The sequence below is a fragment of the Anopheles bellator genome, chromosome 2 (assembly GCF_943735745.2).
Source record: "Anopheles bellator chromosome 2, idAnoBellAS_SP24_06.2, whole genome shotgun sequence".
Taxonomy (NCBI): domain Eukaryota; kingdom Metazoa; phylum Arthropoda; class Insecta; order Diptera; family Culicidae; genus Anopheles; species Anopheles bellator.
The window spans coordinates 59,802,091-59,822,037 of NC_071286.1; the positions used below are offsets into that span (position 1 = coordinate 59,802,091).

Consider the following 19,947-nt stretch of genomic DNA (forward strand, 5'->3'; position numbering starts at 1 on the left):
GCGCAGTAAAGTACGGCTCCACGTTCACTAGCGCATCACGGAACAGCGCGTTTACCTCTTTAAATCGCCAAACCCGGCGCACGCACCGCCACGACCAACACTACTACCAAGTGGGGCGCCAGATAACAGTGTGGGTTGCACGAAACCGCGTGCTGGACACCCGGGAATTCGATACCGTTTTGGTGGTCAGTCCGTAAGTCAGTTCAGTCAGTAAGTTACTCGTTTCGGACGTACCCAATAGAACAGTGGTTCGCTGTTTAGTAGCAACGCAAAGTTCCCAACGATCCGACGAAGTGCAGGCTGAGATCTCAAGGTGAGAAATTAACGATGCATCTTCGTGTGTGTTTGTCCGGGCGGTGCGGGTTGACCGCGAGGTAGAACCACGTCGTGATCGGTGATTGGTCCGCGGATCGATCAGCTCGGCCGAATGTTAATCAGGCGCCAAACAACAGACAACCCGGTCATCCGATGGCGCGTTCCGAAACGGGGTTTCAAAATTCGTGGACCGTATCTCTCCGGTTCTGGCCGCGGTCCGCAACGTGGCAACGCCTCGGCGTTCATCCGGCGGTTCACTCTTGGCACGACGCGCGCGTTCCGTTTCCCCTGCGGCCGGAGCAGGAAACGAACGTCGTGACGCCGGAGCGCGAACGAAACAGCGCGATAAGGCCGGTCGGGAGTCGGACCAGACAGAGACGGTGCTCCGATTGGGGAGTGCATCGTGAACTTCTCCAGCCCGGGCCCGGAGTGAATTCCCTCCACCAGAAGGGGTTGGCGCGGGCGCGAAACACAGAAGGGAGTCGCGAAGAAAGTTTGCTTCGACCAGCACTCCGGACGCTGAATACTTTCAGTTTGCATCGTTGTCCCGTAGCCGACGGCCGGTCACTTCTCGTAGACTTCAACGAACGGTTGCTCAGGCTGTACGCCGATACCGCAAATATTGACATTGACGAGTCGTGACAAGACCGTCCCGTCCCAACTCCAAATAGGCCCGAGCGTGTCGTCCAACGAAATCACTGCAAAAAGGTTAGTAGAGTGGCGTGCCTCCGGAACCGGTGTGCCTGATTGTCAACCTGAAAGCTGGCCCGACCGGGGAGATCCGGTTTTCGTTTCGGAACCGGATAAAGTGGAGGGATTTTCACCCCTAGAAGTGCAGGTCTGTAAACTGCCTCCGTTCGGTCCGCGTTAGGAGAAAGAGAAAAGTGAATGTTCCGGAAGGTGCCGGTGCTGCTGGCATCCCGAAAACGGAGGGAATGTTTGTGGTCGGTTTTGGTGCTAGGCTCGTAGCGCGACCAGCGATGGAAACCAGAAAACGTGCCTTTCTTCGGCCGTCGATCGTCGTCGATCTTTGGCCATCCTGGAATCCGGGTCGTTCGTCCACGTTTCTGGGAAGTCTGTGTGGGAACTCGTGGAGAAGTAGACGACACTACTTTTGAATTGGAATTGGCTGCGGTTGCCAATTTTGGCCTGACGACAGGTTTGCGGTTCCCCAGACCTAGACGGATGAGCAGCCGATTGCAGCGTGTCAAAGTGTAAGGTCAAGTCCGGCTGCTTATCGCGTCTCTAATGCTGGTGATTCCGTGCCGGTTGCGTATAGAGCTGTTGGCTAGTCGATCCATTGAAGTGCCCCGAACTGTGTAGAGTGCAGCTAGGGGTCGGTGAGGTTACGGAACTGATAATTTGCATTGCGAGTCACGGCAGAGTACGATGACGTGTCCCAAAAGCTCCCCTGTCTTGCAACACCTGTGCCTTGAGGATCTGCGCCATGTAACAGGATGTCAGATAAAATATTTGTATAGTGCCACTGATGACAACGGCATGATCGGGGGTTTTCTTTCCCGTCGAAACCGTGTATCATCCTTTTTATCTCTCAACATTCCACGCATTGATTGATCTTGTGCGTGGAGGGGCTCTATTGCTAGTCAATCTTACATTCCGATGTCACCACTATCTGCACCATCGACCGTGCTGTACTCGCGTAGATAGCATTGTTCTCCACTGTTTGCCGTTTTATGCTTGCAGATGCTCTCGAAGCTCATCACCGTGGCGTGTTTGGTGGCGGTGGCCATCGCCGAGTCGGAGCTGAAAGTGGACGTCGTCAGCGTACCGGAGGGCTGCACAACGAAAACAAAGAACGGCGACATGCTGACGATGCACTACACCGGCAAGCTGACCGATGGCACCAAATTCGACTCAAGGTAAGCCGACACTGACTACACAGCTGATTGGCATACCGGAGGGCCACAAACGCCGTTTGTGCGGTTATCGATCTAATTATGTTTTATTTCTGGATCACCCCGTGAAACGCGTTATCTTCTTATCGCGATGCGACTGCCCTCCGAACGGGCCACCAATTCAACCGGTAATCCTACGGTTTCTATGCCATTGGCAGGAGGCAGAGCCAATCCCGCGCAAAAGGGGTGCTCTTTACTGACGCTTTCATTCAACAACTTTCGCCGAACCGGGAGGTTCACCGGGAGGCCTCGGCTGGTGTCGATCCCGTGAGAGGACAGGGCGCGTCGACAACGATCGGGCCGTGGGGTGGCCAACAATATTTTACAATTTGCCATAAATTACCAACCTCTCAATAAACCTTTTCACGTCCGGTCCGCGTGTTGAATGGCCGTTGAAAAACCGCATTGCGTACGTACGTAACGTCTACGCTACGTCGGTGTCTGGCTATGAAGCCCTTGTCCAGCTGGCGGAATCGGGTACCAGAATATCGCAAGTTTCAATCTTGCGACACCCTGCTCAGTGCTGGTAGGTCCCGGGTGAAGGTCGTCACGTTGAACACGGCCGGAACAATGTGTCCTAGGGTCCTCGTGGGTATGGGTGAAGAGACTTATCCGGTCAATGCCCATTGATGAATTCGGGTAACCTTTAAAGTTGCGGCCAGTTTGTAAATCGATAGATGATTCCTTTGTTGTAATTGTAAATTTTGTTCGCTTAAAATTAACCTATTGCCCCCTCAAGTTTTACTAAGAGAAACACTAAACTATAAACTATGAACTAAAATTCTAGATAATCATATTTCAAAATGTCTACAAATCTATAAGACACCAGCTCATATAATCTCGGATCAAGTATTTATAGCGTACAAAGATATTTATCAAGTCTTGGTCTACACGTTCAGCCATCGGTAGCCATCGGCACAATATTCAACGCTACTCCTTTTGCCTCACTTTGAAAAGCTGATTTTCTATTTTTAATATTTAGGAGTCACACACAATGTTGTGATTGAGAGATCATGTGTGATGTAAAACTTTTACACTACTTTTTAAGTTGAATCCGAACATATTGAAATTTTGTGGTCTTCACGAAAAAAACAGACTTCGATTTGTATGCTAACCACTCGAACGCAAACGGTCGTTTGGTGGTGGGCACATTGTCAAGAAAACACGTGTCTCATTCATGAACCGACCAAACGTGCCCAACGACAGTTTGACCTCATCATTTATGAAGAGGGGCAGATCGTGGAGGCCATCCCTCCGGAGTGCCTCTGACTGCTGCGGTCGTGGTCAGTAAAACGATTTACGATGCCCCTCGCGAGAGTTGAGCGGCAAGATTTATGTGGGAACGCACTTTTCCTGAGTGACTGATTTTTCCGCCATTCTTTTCTTAGCCGGCAAATGGAACGCAAACCCTTTCTTGGGTGAGCGAAACGGAAAAGCGTGCTTCTGTTTCACGGGACTATCTTTCCAGCCGCTCTTTCCGACGGAGACGGGCGATTCAATACTGCTGGAAAGGTTCAAGGTATGCAAAGAATGCAAATTGACAGCCCGTCGTGCAGACCAACGGGTACAGGTTCTCCCGAAGGGGCGGTTTGTTTTGTGGAAAGTGAAATCGATCGTATTGGAACCGGTAAGTGGAGTTGGGGTATCTGCAATTGACAACCATGGCACGGTCCGTTGGCAAATCTGAATGTCCCGTTTTAATTACCTCGTTCCGACACTGCACCGGAGACCACTTGGCGGGGCTTGGTTTAGGCAAACGAACGGCGGACTCGATTCTCCGACTTAGTTTAGTTTCAACCGTTGCCCGTGGCTTCTTGTGGAGCCGTTTTATACACATAATTTACCAAAAAGAAAGTATTTACTGGTAATGAACGTAGAAAAGGGGTGATAATGGTAGCTGTCGCTTAAACCTTACCTGCCGTGTGCATCTTCACGGAACATTTCGGGATTAATGACCGAAAAAGGCATCGTTGCAGACTTTCTCGTCTTTCAATCAGCCCACGTTTTGGGGTGCACTAATGAGCTTCTATTGCGGAATGATGCATAGAAGCATGCAAAATGGTTGCTTCGTACGATAGGAATGCTATTTCTCACTTCAGCGAAGCGCGCAGCACTAATCACTCCGCCAGGTTTGGGTCAAAAACTGACTGAAGACGTCACTGTGAATGGCGATGGTGAAGAACGTCCAAAAGAGGAAGAAACATTACGACCCACCATCGAAGCATTGCGCCCGGCTGTGCATAAATGCGTGTGCAGTGAGCATAGCAAATTTCCTTATCCAATGGCTTTGAATAATGTTTTTTCTAAATATCCAGTCGCGATTGAGGCCGCACATGTGGAGCCCGAAAATGTCAGCTCACGGTTACGACCAACTCGCGTTGCAGCGTCTCATTCACCGACAAGACCCTTGATTCGTAAATTACTGGAGAGCTTGAGTCTCTCTTTTCGACCTCGGTTAAGTTTCAATGTTTTTACCCCACTGTCAATTACGTAAGTATCCGACAAGGGCTCGGGTTGCGCTTGAGGTGGTCAGAGCTCCGTCGACTTAGCGTCCCCAGTCCCGCTGGCAACCTCTTCTGCTGCTTGGCTGTTATCCACAAATATTTGACGCGATTACGCACGTTCGAGGCTCGTGAGGAGACTCCAGGACTGGCTGGCTAGTACCCCTATGGCGGTGTCGATGTGGTTAACTTTCACTTGCCGCGTAAATGCTAAATGGCTACTGATGACACCGAGCATGTCGCGCGATGCTGGCGCCAGCAGCGCGCCCAGAAGTGCATCCACGATGGTGGCCAGGCGAAATTGTCACCTTCGGACCGGTCGTAAAGTTCGGAACGAAACGCCATCACACGCGGATGCTCCAGAAAGTGCGTTTACGTAGTCCGGCCCAAACCCGACTCGATCCGCTCACGAATTCAAACGGGGCGCGAAAGGAAAGTTGGCTTCTTGCGGCGTTATTTTGCCCAAGGTGTTTGACTTCTGGTGGCCGGTGGAAATAGAAAGCCCGACAATCACGCGCGGCCACGGCCAGACTTTAACAACAACACTCCGGAAACGGGAACCGCACGCGCACGGCATGTATGTTTTATTTTTCCCGCGCCACGCTGGCACGTGGGAATTGTCCAAATGTTTAACATCCGAACTTCTCCGCCTTCCAATGCTAACGCTTTTCACGCACGTGAGTTTTATGCCGGAAAAGGATTCGACCGCCAAGTGTACCCCCCAGCCGCATTATGCCGGTGGCCGGCGGTGGGCTTATCCATCGATTGGGGGGTTTGAAGGCTCGCGCCCCGATGATTATTACCGACCGATGAGGAGGAGCTCGGTTACAACACTTGTGCCCTCCGGAACATGCCGGTTGCCGGCCGAAGCGTGGGGAATTTGAATTCCATCGGCAAATGAATGCTGAACAAAAAAGTTTTTTCTTCTTCGCAATGGAACATCTTATGCAGGGCGTGCGTGCAGCAGTGGTTACGCAGAGGAATGTTTCTTTTTCAATAATGTTCGATAGTTAATGGCTGGCAGCCATTAACTTGGAAATGCACCTAATCCTTTTGCCAAATCCATCCTTCAGGCCTTACAACTGAAACAAGGTCCGAGAAAGTAAGACAGCTTTTGCGAAACTCTTTTAGGCGTTAACCACAATAGTCAGCTACAATAAGAATAAAGCTCAATGCTCAATGTCTTTATAATTCCAACAACAAATTAATCTTTTTTAGTATTTGCCAAGACTATATTAATAGCAGTTTTGTGAACAGATTTTTAGTTTCCTAAATTTGTTTGAACCACTTGCGTATTTACGCATTGCTTTACTTCTCTCCTTTTTGCCTTTTATTTATTTTATTTTAATTTTATTATTATTTTAATATTTTAATTAATTTTTATTATTATTTATTGTTTATTGTAAAATATAAAATTACCATAAAAATATGGAACATTTATATATTGCTTTCATTAAATCTACAAGCTAAATTCTTCATTAAAAATTTAATTGAGTTTCTTTTCGATTTAGTAGAAGTTGCAAAGGTCCACTAGTATTAGATCACTGTATCTTTTTATCAATAGTTGTGATACTATATTTTGTTGGAATACTCTGTAATTTGTGGGCTATTGGTTATGTAAAAGATTGGGGACATCTGAAACTGCTTACCTTTTTGATAAAAGTAATTGTTTGAAATGTATGTACGTATTCGTGTTTTGCAAATTGAACTGAATCAGAAGACAAATATCACGTTGAGCCAGAATTGAACGAGTTTTAATTTTAGGCAAACGAGCGATACCTTTTCTTTTAAGCCGGATGGTTAACATCTGCTGCATTCTTCAACGGCACTGTCTTAAGTGCATTCGAAGGATTTAAGCCTCGGTTTGCGGTTGCTATTACTTTGAAACAGATCGCTGTCCTCGGAAGCGATGGAGCTACGTTAAGTAGACGATAGGCTTTGTCACCCGATGCCAGCTTCCAGGCAGCAGCCAAAGGTGAGATTTATTATTAAAGGACTCTCTGGAGGCCGCTGGAATGTTCTGTGTTGTCGCAATAAAATAAACAAACACATACACACTATGCAATCGACGGTTCACACTTAACGGTCGATTTGAAAATTAATCCGACTTATTCGAACCCGACACGGAAAAGTGTCGTTTGGCCATCGTCCTCGTGGCACGGCTTTGGGCGGTAATGGTAGCGGAAAAATAAAAACAAACCCCAAACGAAGACCCAGGGATCGCAGCATTTTAGTGGCACTTTAATGTCGTCCGCTGTAACGCTGTTTATTATTCATGCTGCCAGCGGTTACGGGCGAAGAAGGCCTTAGTTTCCGGTGCGCTCTCCGGCAGACCGCCGGCACATGATGATGAGCTTGGCGAAGGGCAATGTATCCTCGGTGCTGACTCGCGCGCCTCAAGTGACACCGAGCACCGGGAGAAAAAATCCTAGGCAACCCGCGCGTGGCCAATAGGAGAACCACTCGCAACACAGTTGTGTTCTCTTCCTTCTTCCGGGCCGGCGACGCGACGCCAAGCAACATTGCTTAAGAGGGCGGCAAAACAGCGAAACGATAACATTCTTCCTGCCCCGGCACTGGAGGCTCGTTTCCGCTTTGGCCACACGCCGGCGGTTTCCGCTTTGGCTGCAGACCTGCTGCTGCCAGTGCGTCGAGCCATAACTCCCCGCCGGCAGTCCCCGACGTTGTGACGTTGTTGTTGTTGCCTCCCGGTCCGTTTTTTATCGTCCTCGGGGACGAATGGTCTGGCATCAGGATATCAAGTTTTGTCATATCGCAGCACAGTGACGGCAAAAAAAGGTACGAGAAACACCTTCACGGGGATGAGAGAGATAGACAGAAAAAGAGAGAGAGAGAGAGAAAGAGAGAGAGAGAGAGAGAGAAAGAGAGAGAGAGAGAGAGAAAGAGAGAGCGAAATACAGGATGCAGTCGCTCGCAAAGCCGAACTTCGATCTCATCAATTATGAAGAAGATCGCGTCCTGCAGATTCCGGCACTTTTCTGGCGGCCATCTGCTTCCCGGCCGAAACCGAAGAATCCTTTCGTGCCACGGCGAGGACCAACATCGCTGAAGAATGCGTAGCATAATGTATTTGATTTCGTATGTAAGTGGTGGCTGGTGGTGCGTTCCAAAAAGGCTCCAAATTAAGGGGTCGATCCAAACCGGGGGCCCAGCCCATCGCAGAGCGGTCCCATCGGTGGGAGCGATTTTGATTGTTAGGGAAAACATGAGTGATTGCTGATGTAATACCCGGAAAATCACGGCACACGCCAACGATTGATGTGTAGGTGTGAGTGTGTCTGCTTAACAATCGGGCAGGGATTGGGTCGCAGAAAAAAAAAGGTCCTCTTGTGGTATCCGAACACAGCAATGGGAATTTGCCTAGCGTTTCCGAGCAATCAACAGACAAGTATGCAGAAAAGATGTATAAGGTTATTCAAAAAATTATGGTAATTTGAGAACTTGGTTTGATTTTTTAAATTTCATTTCATGGAGTAGAATTTGTAGAACTATTTGATGTTTATAAACACGGCTTGATCCGTTCTACCAAAACTAATTTTTTTTTATGTTGATATTAGTTCAGAATAAAATGGTAAATTGTTGCGCTTACGGACTCATTTTACAGATGCTTTCGAAACCTTCTAAGATCCACTGTGATGTCTATATTCTGGTTAAAATTTAGAAAAAATGACTAAAGAAAACCAAAATGAAATGAAATTTTGAGGTATTCGAGAATGGAACGCAAACTGAAACCATAAAAATTCCTTCTTCCTTTCTGCAATTAGAAAACGAACCCATAAAAGAGCCTGACCAATAATAGAGCTGCTTAAATTCTTCTTTCCAAAAACATGGGAATACGGTTGGATCGACCCAATAGAAATTTTTCTTTGAAGAGCTCTGAACAAGTTCTAAATTTGGCTAAATTGACCAAACTGTAAAAATGGAGCAACATTTCCGTTATCCTCACGCCGAGTCAGCTCAATGTCTACCATGGCGCTGCTTCTGTTTTATGATCGAAATCCTATGCTTCGTGCACTGGTTACCACCCACTGTGGCGACAAATTGAAACATAATCGGGTCATTCTGGTCGAGCAACACGGCCGTCGTCGTCGTCGTCGCCCTTTGAAGGATGTTAATAAATTTGAAAAGAAAGTAGCATCCTTCAGCAACCTGCTGCACTTGCGGCGAACCGGACACCCACGTGAGACGTCTTGTTCGTGGTCTTCTGGCACTGCCGCAGATCCGTCGACTCTAGCAGCAGGATGACGTTCTATGTCGAGCTAATTTCCGGAAATATTGTCCCTAGCAGGTTCCAGCAGACAAGCCAGGCCTCTGGCTTCTCTGACTTTGCGTGTCTCGAGAGTTTCCCGGGGGAAGAAAGTTTCCATTTTTATGGGACAAGGTATTCTATGTCTCAGACAAGGATCAGACAGAAAGCCTGTGAGGTGGTCAACTAAACGCGGCGGAAGCGCTCGGCCTGTGATGGAAAAATGTCAAGCAAGCTGGATGAAAGATGATGAAGGGTTTATGATTTCTTTATTATGTTGTTTTTTCCTGTTTCCCGGCACTTCTAACCGTTTGGGAAAAGTGATAAATTAAACGTTCTTATGGCGCACCCTTCACACTCAACAGCATCCGGTGCACCCGTCCGCCGGCAGAGCGAATCGGGGTCGTCCTCGTAACATCATTATAAAATTTTCAACAGCAAACCCGCGTGGGCGGTGGGCTGTGGGTGGCACACTTGATGCCGGGGGCCACGCAGATATGTAGGCAAACGAGTTCGAGTGCGCTTCGCCGTAACATACGGGATTCTTCATCCGCCTCGAGGATGGTGGCGAAAATGTTTTATGAGTGGGAAATTTGTTTCCCATTTGATCTCCCGTTCTCGCCTTGCGCTCAGCGAGAGAGGGAGAGATTGGCCCCGGGCCTTAGCTCGCCGAGGGCACGGTAAATCCCTTTAATCGACCACTCAAGGATGTTCATTTCCGGAAGCGCCCGACAACCAGCGCAGGGGAAAAAGGACACACCGAAGTGGCGAAGCGATGGATGGTGCCGACTACAGGACGGCCCGTGTGTGGTTTAAAAAGTTGTGTTGTGGAGTGAGCTCAGCATTTTGCGGAGTCTTCACGAGTGGAAAAATGTGCCACGGATGGGCACGATCGCTAAATTGCTTCACCAGTTTTGGGCTTCGGTTCCGGCATTCAGGTCTCAACACTTTCGAGTTCTGGAAATGGTACGAGAACCACCCAGAACAAAAAAAAACAATTGGATAAATCAGATATTCATGTAAAAAATCTAATATGTATGATACACTTGTCTCATTTTCATAAGAGCACAAATGCAAAGTGGAACACGAAGACCGTGTGTGAAGCGGGTATTATTTCCGCTGTGTGGTTAAAGCAGCGGGCCAAAGGATTACTGAAGCGACGTACGTACGTTGTCCAAATCGCGGTCCTGCGGATGGTAGCTGCCCGCGGAAAATGCTGGCGGAGGATCTCCGCATTCAGCAGAGCTTCTGGTTCGATGTCGCACTTTGTACTGTAACGGTGCGATTGTTTGTAGCCTTAAAGTGGAGAGTTAAAGAGGGGTTACCTACCGGCCGAAAAAGAGGTGGTTCGCGAGCAATTTTGGCACGCTTGAAACCCCGCGAACAGTTTCCCTGTAGGATTTGGTGTTAATGTTATTTTACATTCAGATGTGAGTATCGAAGAGCGTTGGTCTCGTTCTTCAGGTCCCGTTTGCTTGGAACGCATCCTTTCCAACTCAGAACTAAACAGCAAAGGTTTTTTAGAATAGAAGATCAACCCAACGTTTAGTAGAAATGTATTAATTTGCCAATCTTTGATGAATTTATATAATAACTTAAACTAAAACAAAACATTGTAACATTGTAACAAACTAAACATTGGTGGTTTGAGCGCAAGGCCCAAATGATTGAGACGATCGACAATCGAATCGAATCGAATCTAACCATATAACAACTTGACTTCTTCATGTTTCCCTTTTTAATCTGTAAAGTTGTCATATTTTGAAAGCGAACCAATTGTTGCTTGTGTAACATCAGCATGTTCTTAGATTGACCTCGGATCGATCACACTAATGACGTAACTGCTGCTGTTAGCCACAGACTATGTCCAACAGTTTGTGGAAGTACTTACCGTAAATGAGGATTTTAAACTATTCGTAAAGCTTGCCACGTTCGTTAGTCGTGCCCGGCACCACTCGTAGCGCTAAGCAGCCGAAGAAAGTTGGCGCAACCCTCGTCTCTAATCAACCCTAAAGTGCCCCGGGAGTGATCGATCGGATTGGGCCGGTCAGAGTGATAAAATTCCTGACATGTACCCGAGATAAATCTAAACGGTGTTTTGATGAAGTAGCAGAGTCCCGGGTGCGCCTGGTGGCGCCCATGTGCAATGCTTTCTCTATCCGATGAATAATTTATCGCACCGCAGATCGGGGCTCCGTCCGTGGAAATAGTCCGGAAAGAGTGTCGAGTGCGGAAATTCTTATTCAACCGCGTACCGAGTCAAATCTTGGCTCGTAAAATTGAGCAAACGTCTGCAAATCCTACATCACTCAGGAACCTTAAACGAGAGCCTGCAGAAAGGTGTGTCGAAGGTTTCCTTTCAGAACCGGGCGAAGCTTTCCTGAGCTGCAACACGGGACCGTACGTTGCAGTGGAACAAAAGTTTTTCTCCAAACACTGACATTAATTTTTGATAAGGTCATGTATCGCTACGCTTGTCCAACAACGCCTGTCGCCGTGTATTGACTGTTGACGCAGATCCTTGACTGTTGGCGCGTCTTGCGATGGCAAAGCTCGCGCAAACTTTTTCGAGACAATGTTTCTTTCCTCAAACCCCGGGACGAAGGACACAGACAACGCCTAGAGTGGAGTCCCGCAAGAAGCAGAGTTGATCGCAAGAGAAGGACACTTCTTGAGCTGGCCGCAGGCTAGGTGCTAGTAGAAAGGGTCCTTTGGAGGGCGATAAAAGTTGTACCGTTACAGCGATTTGATCGATCGAGCAGACGACGGATTGGTGGGATTGCACCTTTCGTTTTTTGGAGTTTCTTTTAGGGTGTTGTTCATGTTTTTTGCTCGTTTTGAACACTACAACTTTTCTTTCGTGAAGGGAGAATTTGACTAAACAATGCTTTTAAGTTTCAATAATTACTATCTTGTACAAGTCTAGGTCTGAAGACGAATTAAAGTCTCATTCTCAAAATTCCAAACAAATGCTTACAACTTACTGTGCTTGCATACCCAGCTGCAACTGTTGTCGGGGTGTTGATCCGTGGCCAGCCGCAGCAAGCGTCCAGCACCAACGCAAAGAAGGGATCCCTTGGAAAGCATATACCCGAATCATAAACGTAAATAATGCAACGACGGCTGCTCCGTTGGTACGGAGGCTGTAGTGTTGGCGCAGTTTTACCGATATTTCCGTCCTCAATCCTTTCCGAAAATCGTATCAGCCGTAGCGCCGTGGTGGAAAGGGCGCCAACTTTTATGCCGTTGCCGTCGGTCGGTATTTCTTTTGCGAAGAGCGGTGAAAAAACAACGGACAATTGCCGTTGGGTTACGGTTGCATCATAAAATAAAGCCCCTTCAAGTGCTAGTGTGGTGCTGGCAACGCTGGAAGGTTCGCGTTAAAGATCGCGCGCAACAACAAAAATAACGGAGCGGGCAAGAATATTGCGACCTCCCGAACCGGGAACTTTAAGGACAAATTTGCAACATCCGGTACATCCGGCTTGCCGGTTTACTTCCGTCGTCCCTCTTGCAATGCCGTTTCGCGCGAATTACATTTTCGTTTATTGTGTTCTAGTTGTGTCCCCAGAGGGCCGAACGCGGGAGTACATAAATTCGGTGGGGCAGGATTTTGCGTGTGGGCGATTTGCGCTGTTTATTGTTATGGTTATTGATATATTTATGTGACACTTCCGGTGTGCAAAATACGAGGACACGTGGTTTTTCCCGGTCCGCGCTCAAAGCATTGTGTCCTAATGTATACTAAAACGCATCGTCTCCTGCGAAAGACAATAATTTTGCAATAAAGGTAAAGGTGCGTCCTGGAAACAGTGAGAAGTGTCTTGAAGAAGGTAGATCTGTTTTTAAAATTGATATGCTATTTGCGGAAAATACAATACATATACAAGAAAGATAGAATTGGGCAATTATTGTTTTTCAATTGATTTGCCAGACTTATTAGACACAGAAGTTCTTATTTGAATTGACTCTAAAAATCTAGCCCAATCTGTTTGAGCTCAAAATGTTTTTCTCAAAAATAATTATTTTTAAATGTATGTTGAGGAAAAATCTGAAAAAAATCAAAAAACAGTACTTATTTGAAATAATTAACTATACTCGGCGTAACAAAAAGCATTACCGGTCAATGTATTTTTTCTGCATTGTGTAATGCAATTTTTATTGTCGTATCAAATATTGAAATGCAAGCAAATTTTGTATTCAATAAACCATGCCTTCCCTTGTTTATCCATTAAATCATTGAGGTCAACAGTTACGCTCGCCATGAGTCAGGGATGAAAGTCCATAAAGAACGCCCCCTCAAAGTGGTTCCCTTGCCACTTTCACCTACTCCAGTGAAGTTAGTATAATCCAAGAAACTGTTTGAGACATCGCAATAAGCGTCGCGGATGTGAACCGTACTTTCAAATCCTTGCCATTAAACAACGAAAACAGCGGCGGCGCTCCCGTGGGTGACGTGAGCGAAATTTCTTTCCCAAAACCGGGCTCCAGCGAGAGCGGTGGGAGCTATTCATCTTCGCTGCCGGCCACATTATTTATGATCATGTTGTGGTTGACGGGGACGGCCCGTTCCATTTTTGGTGGATGATTTTTAATTGCCTCAATCAACGTGACTAACCGAGATATGGAGAGAAAAGTCTGTCAAATGAGAAGCACCTACTGTTTACTCCCCACCGGTGGGAGATGATGGCCCAGGATTGAGTGACGGTAAGACGTAGCGTAAGCGTCGTCCGCCACCCGGAGACACCTTCGGTGGTCTAGCATCTTCGGCATCGTCCCACGAGATATACGAGAAAGACAAATAAATCCTGTTGCTTCGCTCCGTGCGCTATGTGTTCGTCCCGGGTCGTGACAGTGGGTCGTGAGGCCCGAAACTCAAAAATGGTACCTCAAAAGAAGCAACTCGACGGGAGACAAGCGACTACACCATAAACAGCGGCCGTGTCGTGTCCTGACTGTCGGCAGGATTTGGCGAAAAATGACGGTCCCCCTTCGGTGGCGAGAGGCTGGGGCTGCTTTGTGTGCTACTGTCGCTGGATCCGGTACTGTTTTCCGGAACTCGGTTCGCATCTGATTGGCTGACGTGTTTTCCCTCGTGTGGCTGTCGAGTCGGATTCATTCCTTAATCGTCTGTGGTTTGGTGTGCTGCAACATTTTCGCGCCATGTCTTCGAGACACCGTCAAGATATGGTGTACATATCTGGCAAGGACAATGTGGGACCGCCGGTTTTCGGGATGTCCCACACCGGACTGGGAGCGGGACAATTTGTTTATGAATGTCATTTTTCATGTTCGTTCAGGCGCAAAAATAGCAACGTTTTCTCCGGGGTAAAAATATTGCCAAACTACCTGAGCCTAGAGTTTAAATGAGCAATGGAATAAATGAATCATTTTAATTTTGTTTAATTTTTCATATCGCTTTACCGTTTAACTTTGCTTCAAAATTTGTTTAAATTTTATATTTTGTTGCACAGAAGCATAATTATTTCTTACCATAATTTTTATGTATTATAATTTTTAACTTCCATATCTTTTGTTGGTTCTGTGCACATTTATGATGTACTATTTTGTTTTTATTTATAGGTATATACTTTTTTTGTTTATTGTGTTGTAAACTTTGTAAAATTATTTGTTTTAATTTTATTTAAAAACATGATATTGAATATATCATGTTTACATTAATAGAAAAACATTATTTATTTTTACAATTTCTATGCAACAGTATTCCGTACCTAGGCTAGCTTCCACTTGCTATGCATCCATTTTTGTCTAACTGTGAAGCCTCGGGCTTTAAAAGAGAAGGGTCTTAGCTTTTAAAAGCTATCGCCAATTCATCGGTTCCGCATCATTTCCCATATACACCACCGATGGTTCATGCAAATATATTTGCGAATAGCATTCCCGCGACAAGAAAGTGTCTCTGGATGGCGTTGAACCTCCAAACCGGTTTGCTTCTCTTGCTGAGCAGTGGTCTGGTCTGGACCGTGGGTTACGCAATGAATCCCGCGGTTGCTGATTCACATTTCCGTACCGATGACCAATGCGAATCGGCCGTGGATCGCGGAGTCGCTAAAGACTTTCTTCTCAGCTAACGGGTTCGTAGCGACTTCTGACTTGTTCGTTCTATCGCTGCCAGAAACTAGGCCGTTTTGGCCTGGAGAAGAACCTGTTGCCGGTTACGTGCTGCTCTTCCTGTTGCGGGACCGACCATGCCAACGTTGACCGTATTCTACAAATGCCTTCCGAAATGGGTATGCGCCTTAGCCATGCGAAGTTCGCTGCGGCATGTGGAAAGCTTTTTCTCTTGATTAGCATCGCGGAGACACGGACGTTGGCGGTACAACACTTGCGCCCCAGTTATTCTGAACCGGAGGCCGTCTGACTTACCGTTAGGTTTCTCTTTTTTTGTTGTCACTAAAGAGCGGAAAACGGAGCAGTTCGCTGACGGGTGAAAAGCAAACTAAGTTGACACATAGCGGATATGGAGACGGTGGCATCAGAGAGCAAAACTGCGTCGCGTATGCCCGTACCATGCGTGAGGTGCTCATAAATAATGCTAAACACTAATTTCGATGTCATTTCAACGGGTGGATGCCGGTGGGCCGGTCTTCAAACCCAGACACAGGTGTGGTTAGATCCAAAGTGATGGAAGAGACCCATCAGTCATTCGGTAGTAGATCACGGAAAGGGCCAACTTACTAATGGTAGTACACGTTTGCTGACAGGTGAAAAAAACAAATGTAGACCAAAACCGTGAGCTGTTAATTGGCGAGCGCGAATGACACACCGTAGAAAGTTATGCTGCATCGGGCGCACGGTCATCACTTAAGTTCCGTCCGGTAATTCTTCATGTGCTGTGAGGTGATAATTGATGGCAGTGAACTCCAGAAACCTTCAGAAGCTGTCTGACGGTGTAAAAGAAAGTCCGTTTATCTATTTTCGGTCTGCCTCATAATTACTAAATTGATGCATATCAATTTTACACACGAAGATTAGCTCCCTGAAATTTTATTTTTATTTAACTTATTTTTGTCTTCTATTTATCGTTTGAATCTCTCAAGCTTACCGGTAAATGTAACTTCGAAGCTTTCTTCATTTACTTGATGTTACATTTCATTAAAACGGTTACTTGATTCTCGGTACTAGATAAATTAAGAAAATTTTAAAAAGGTGTTTTCAATTTACATATATCAATGCATTGTCCGATGTTGCACAATTTTACACGCCAAATGCATCCATTTCCAAGAAATCTCCAGCACACATGAACATCGATAAACACAGACTGTGTTATGTTAGTAAATTGTTTCCGCCGCATTACTTTTTCCTTAAAACCGTGCGCATAGATGCGCCACTGTGCTTCAGACTCAACCCTTCGCCGACGCGCGGAGGTTCTCGCTCTTTGCGGGCCGCCAAAGACTCATGATTATTTGATTTTATTACTCAACATTTGGGTGAATAATTCCACGTACCACCGTCGCCGTCGTCGTGCTGGTTGGTAGCAGCTGCGGAGAAGGGCCAACGCTCACTACAGTCGCAAGAAACCACTTACAAACCGGCCAACATCTTTGGACCGGTCAGGAGTTGAAAAATTAAGATGCTCGACCGATGAAGAAAAAAAGTCCAACGCCCCGCAAAAGATGTCCGCATCCGCAGAGCATCTTTGCGCAAATCTTTAAAGCTGGCCGCTGATAATTCGTTCTTCTTTTAATATCCGGGTTTTTTTCACTACGACTACTCGTGTCAGAGTGGGGAACTTGCTGCGGCTGCGGTTATTTAGTACTGTAACGTGTGCCGTGCGCCATTTGGCGTCGCTTTGCTTCGAAACATTCGCCACACACCGTTCAAGTGATTTGATGGCACTGCAGCGTAGCTAGCGAAAGAGTTGGAACTTCCCGTGAAAGTCAAATGGTAAATAAATCGACCCTCGGCGCGCACAGCAATCCTTTAGCCGTTAGATAACAACCCTTCGCGGGGCCGCTTTCGGTGATAGTGGGATCAGACTTCCTCGGGTTTCTCGATAAACGAGCGTGTAACCTCACCTCATATTATCGCTCTCCGGTTGGAACGGTGTCAGAAGTGTGTGGGGCCATTTTTTCCCGGTGCCTGCCTGAGTCCTGTTCAATCCTCCGAAACTAAAAACCAATCGAACCACTGCTCAATTATTAATGCTAACAGTTTGCTGGTGCTGCTGCCGTTCGTGAGGTTAGCCCGTGGTCCAGAAGGGTTGTGTCTTCTTTTCGCAGCGCCACATCAATTCCTGTGAAATGTGAATACAGTTTTATTTGCAAACTGCTGCCTCACTTTCAGGACGGGGCAACGAAAGAAATTGCGAATGATCCTTCGACGGGTTCCCAGTTGTCCGGCCACCTTCCCCCCTCGGCTGGTGAAGGTTTCAATTTCAATTTCTTCAAGAAACCTCAGGAGCCATCCGTTCTGATGAGGCCAACACGTGTGGTTGGAAGAGTTCGAAAACGGAATTCGATGCACGAAAACAGCTTGAACTTTCAATCGATTGGACCCGTTTTTCTGGGGCAACGCTGTTTCTCGCCGGCTCCGGAAGGGCCCGGGAGTTCGCCAAGGTGTCGAAAACTCCGTGTGTTAATATTTGCGTTTAATTACTAAAATAACATTGCCTGCGAGGAGCGCGCCCGTCTTGTGAGGCAGTTACTTCTAGTGAACAGGAGGTTTTGTTTGAGATGGAATTATCATTTTTTGGTGTTTGGTGTTTGGTTAGCCTGGGCGCAGAACGGTGCAGATGCCTTTCTCTCACTGCGGCGATCGATGCGACAAACGTGGCGAAAATTTTCATAATTTCATATTAGCTTAGCGATGGAGGTATGTTTGCCGACGATTTATTTCGTCGCCGTTGCAAGCATTGCAGAAACCTCAGAAAACTCAGGGGCTCGCCCAAAGGATTGCCCTATTGCCCGAATGGTTGGCAAATGGTTTTTTGATCGCTTTTTAAAGCGCACAACTGGGTCCTTTCCTTTGCACACCTATTCTGTACGGTTCTGTGAGGAAGGAAATGAGTAAACTCTATTAAATATTTTAATCATAAAAAATAATTACTCGGAAATTAGAAAACTATTTTTCGAACCTTTTCGCTCACATTCGGTTTTTCTCTTTCAGCTTCGACCGCGACCAGCCCTTCACGTTCCAGCTCGGAGCCGGCCAAGTCATCAAGGGATGGGACCAGGGCCTTACGGACATGTGCGTCGGTAAGATACGGCGAACGTTGGGATGTGTGCTCCGTGGCGATATTAATTCATCGTGTTCTGTGTTTTAGGCGAGAAGCGCAAGTTGACAATCCCACCAGAGCTCGGCTATGGTGACCGAGGAGCCGGCAACGTTATCCCCGGCGGTGCCACGCTCCTTTTCGACGTCGAGCTGATCAACATTGGCGACTCGCCGCCGACCACCAACGTGTTCAAGGAGATCGACGAGAACAAGGATATGCAGCTGAGCCGCGAAGAGGTTAGCGAGTATCTGAAGAAGCAGATGGTGGCAGCCGACGGTGGCCAGGAGTCGGAGGACATCAAGAACATGATCGCCGAACACGACAAGCTGGTGGAGGAGATCTTCCAGCACGAAGACAAGGACAAGAACGGGTTCATCTCGCACGACGAGTTCTCTGGCCCGAAGCACGACGAGCTGTAAGACTGGGCTTTCGGCCAACTACCTGAAGGGTGCTCCGAAAGCTGCGAGTTTGTTGCTGTTTTCCACGTTTTTCTTTTAGTAATTGTATGAAATTTTACGTTTTGCCAATGCCCGGTCCAAAACATACGGTACTATTTTACTGTACGGCTAGTTAGTACAAGGCGACGAGCGAACGGCGCCGTTCGCTTCCGCGGTTCCACGCCGGTGGAATGGGAAGTGGCACCCAACGGTGGTTCTGTGCAAATACGAGAAACATTCAATTGTTGACCATTTGTTGATTTTTTCGATCGTTAGTTTTCCGTTGGAGGGATAAGTTCCACGTTTGAGATTCGTTTGCTGCTGCCAGCAAGACTTATTTATGATGCTCACAGTTCCCCGACTTTTACTGTAAAATGCGGTTTGAAACGCGTTCTACGTGCGTTGGCAATCGTAACACACTTTTTAAGCTAACAACACACATTCCTGATTCTACTTTTACTCAAAATACAGATACCCCTCGATGAGGCCCCACCGCGTGGGATACAGTTTTACACCCAGATAAAAGGTCCATTCTTAAGTTTGATCATGTAAATACATTCACATCACGCACAAGATTCCTGAGGAGAGCGGCCGCATTTCAGTTTTAGAACAATCTGACTAGAATCGTTCTTAGCTAAATATGAAAATAACGACATCGGTGCGATAAAACACACATGCACACACGAACTACATATCACAACAACGGAAAATAAAAACACTATTTGTACAAAAAGATGAAACTTTGGCTCCGTTCTGTCTTCGATCCGAAAGAAGCAAAACATCAAGTGGTGCTTTGCACATGCTGGCCATTATTCAGTAGCGCAGTTGAGTCGTATGGTGCAGAAGGTCGTCCGAATTGCAACGACTGTATCGCGGGATGCAAACTACGTTATTGACATCGTTAACAATAACGATAGCCCTTAAAACCAACATGGTTCGTAGTTTGGAATGAAAGAAAGCATTTCCGTGCTAAATACTGGGGCTCGTTCTACTGATATCTGTTGGATTTTGTTTTTCCCTCAATTTGTATTTTTTTGTTTTTGTTCGTTAGCTTTTCAAAATTTTCAAATCAGTTTGCTATAACATATGTTGCGTCGCTCCATTTTATAGCAAACTATTTCGCAAGAAACGCTTCACGTGCCTTGAAGCGTTTTGGAACCAGCTTGAAACGCGTTGCGCTTCCGCTTTTTCTATCTCAGGGAATCATTCTGCGCACAGTCGAAAAGAAAATCGAAGAAACTAACAATTATGTTAATTATGATTCGTTCCAGTA

General features: G+C 46.7%; 1 protein-coding gene across 2 annotated transcripts; it reads left to right on the forward strand.

The window, feature by feature from the left end:
* Positions 1–90: 90 nt before the first annotated feature.
* Positions 91–19,389, forward strand: LOC131212942 (FK506-binding protein 2). 2 transcript variants are annotated; one of them, XM_058207037.1, is made up of 4 exons: positions 91–313; positions 2,020–2,195; positions 18,129–18,217; positions 18,286–19,389. In XM_058207037.1, exons 2-4 carry the CDS (start codon positions 2,020–2,022, stop codon positions 18,654–18,656), a joined length of 636 nt encoding a protein of 211 aa, XP_058063020.1. In that variant the 5' UTR covers positions 91–313; the 3' UTR covers positions 18,657–19,389. The 2 variants fall into 2 exon arrangements, with proteins under 2 accessions (XP_058063020.1, XP_058063021.1); XM_058207038.1 differs by lacking the exon at positions 91–313 and adding an exon at positions 861–1,023.
* Positions 19,390–19,947: the final 558 nt, after the last annotated feature.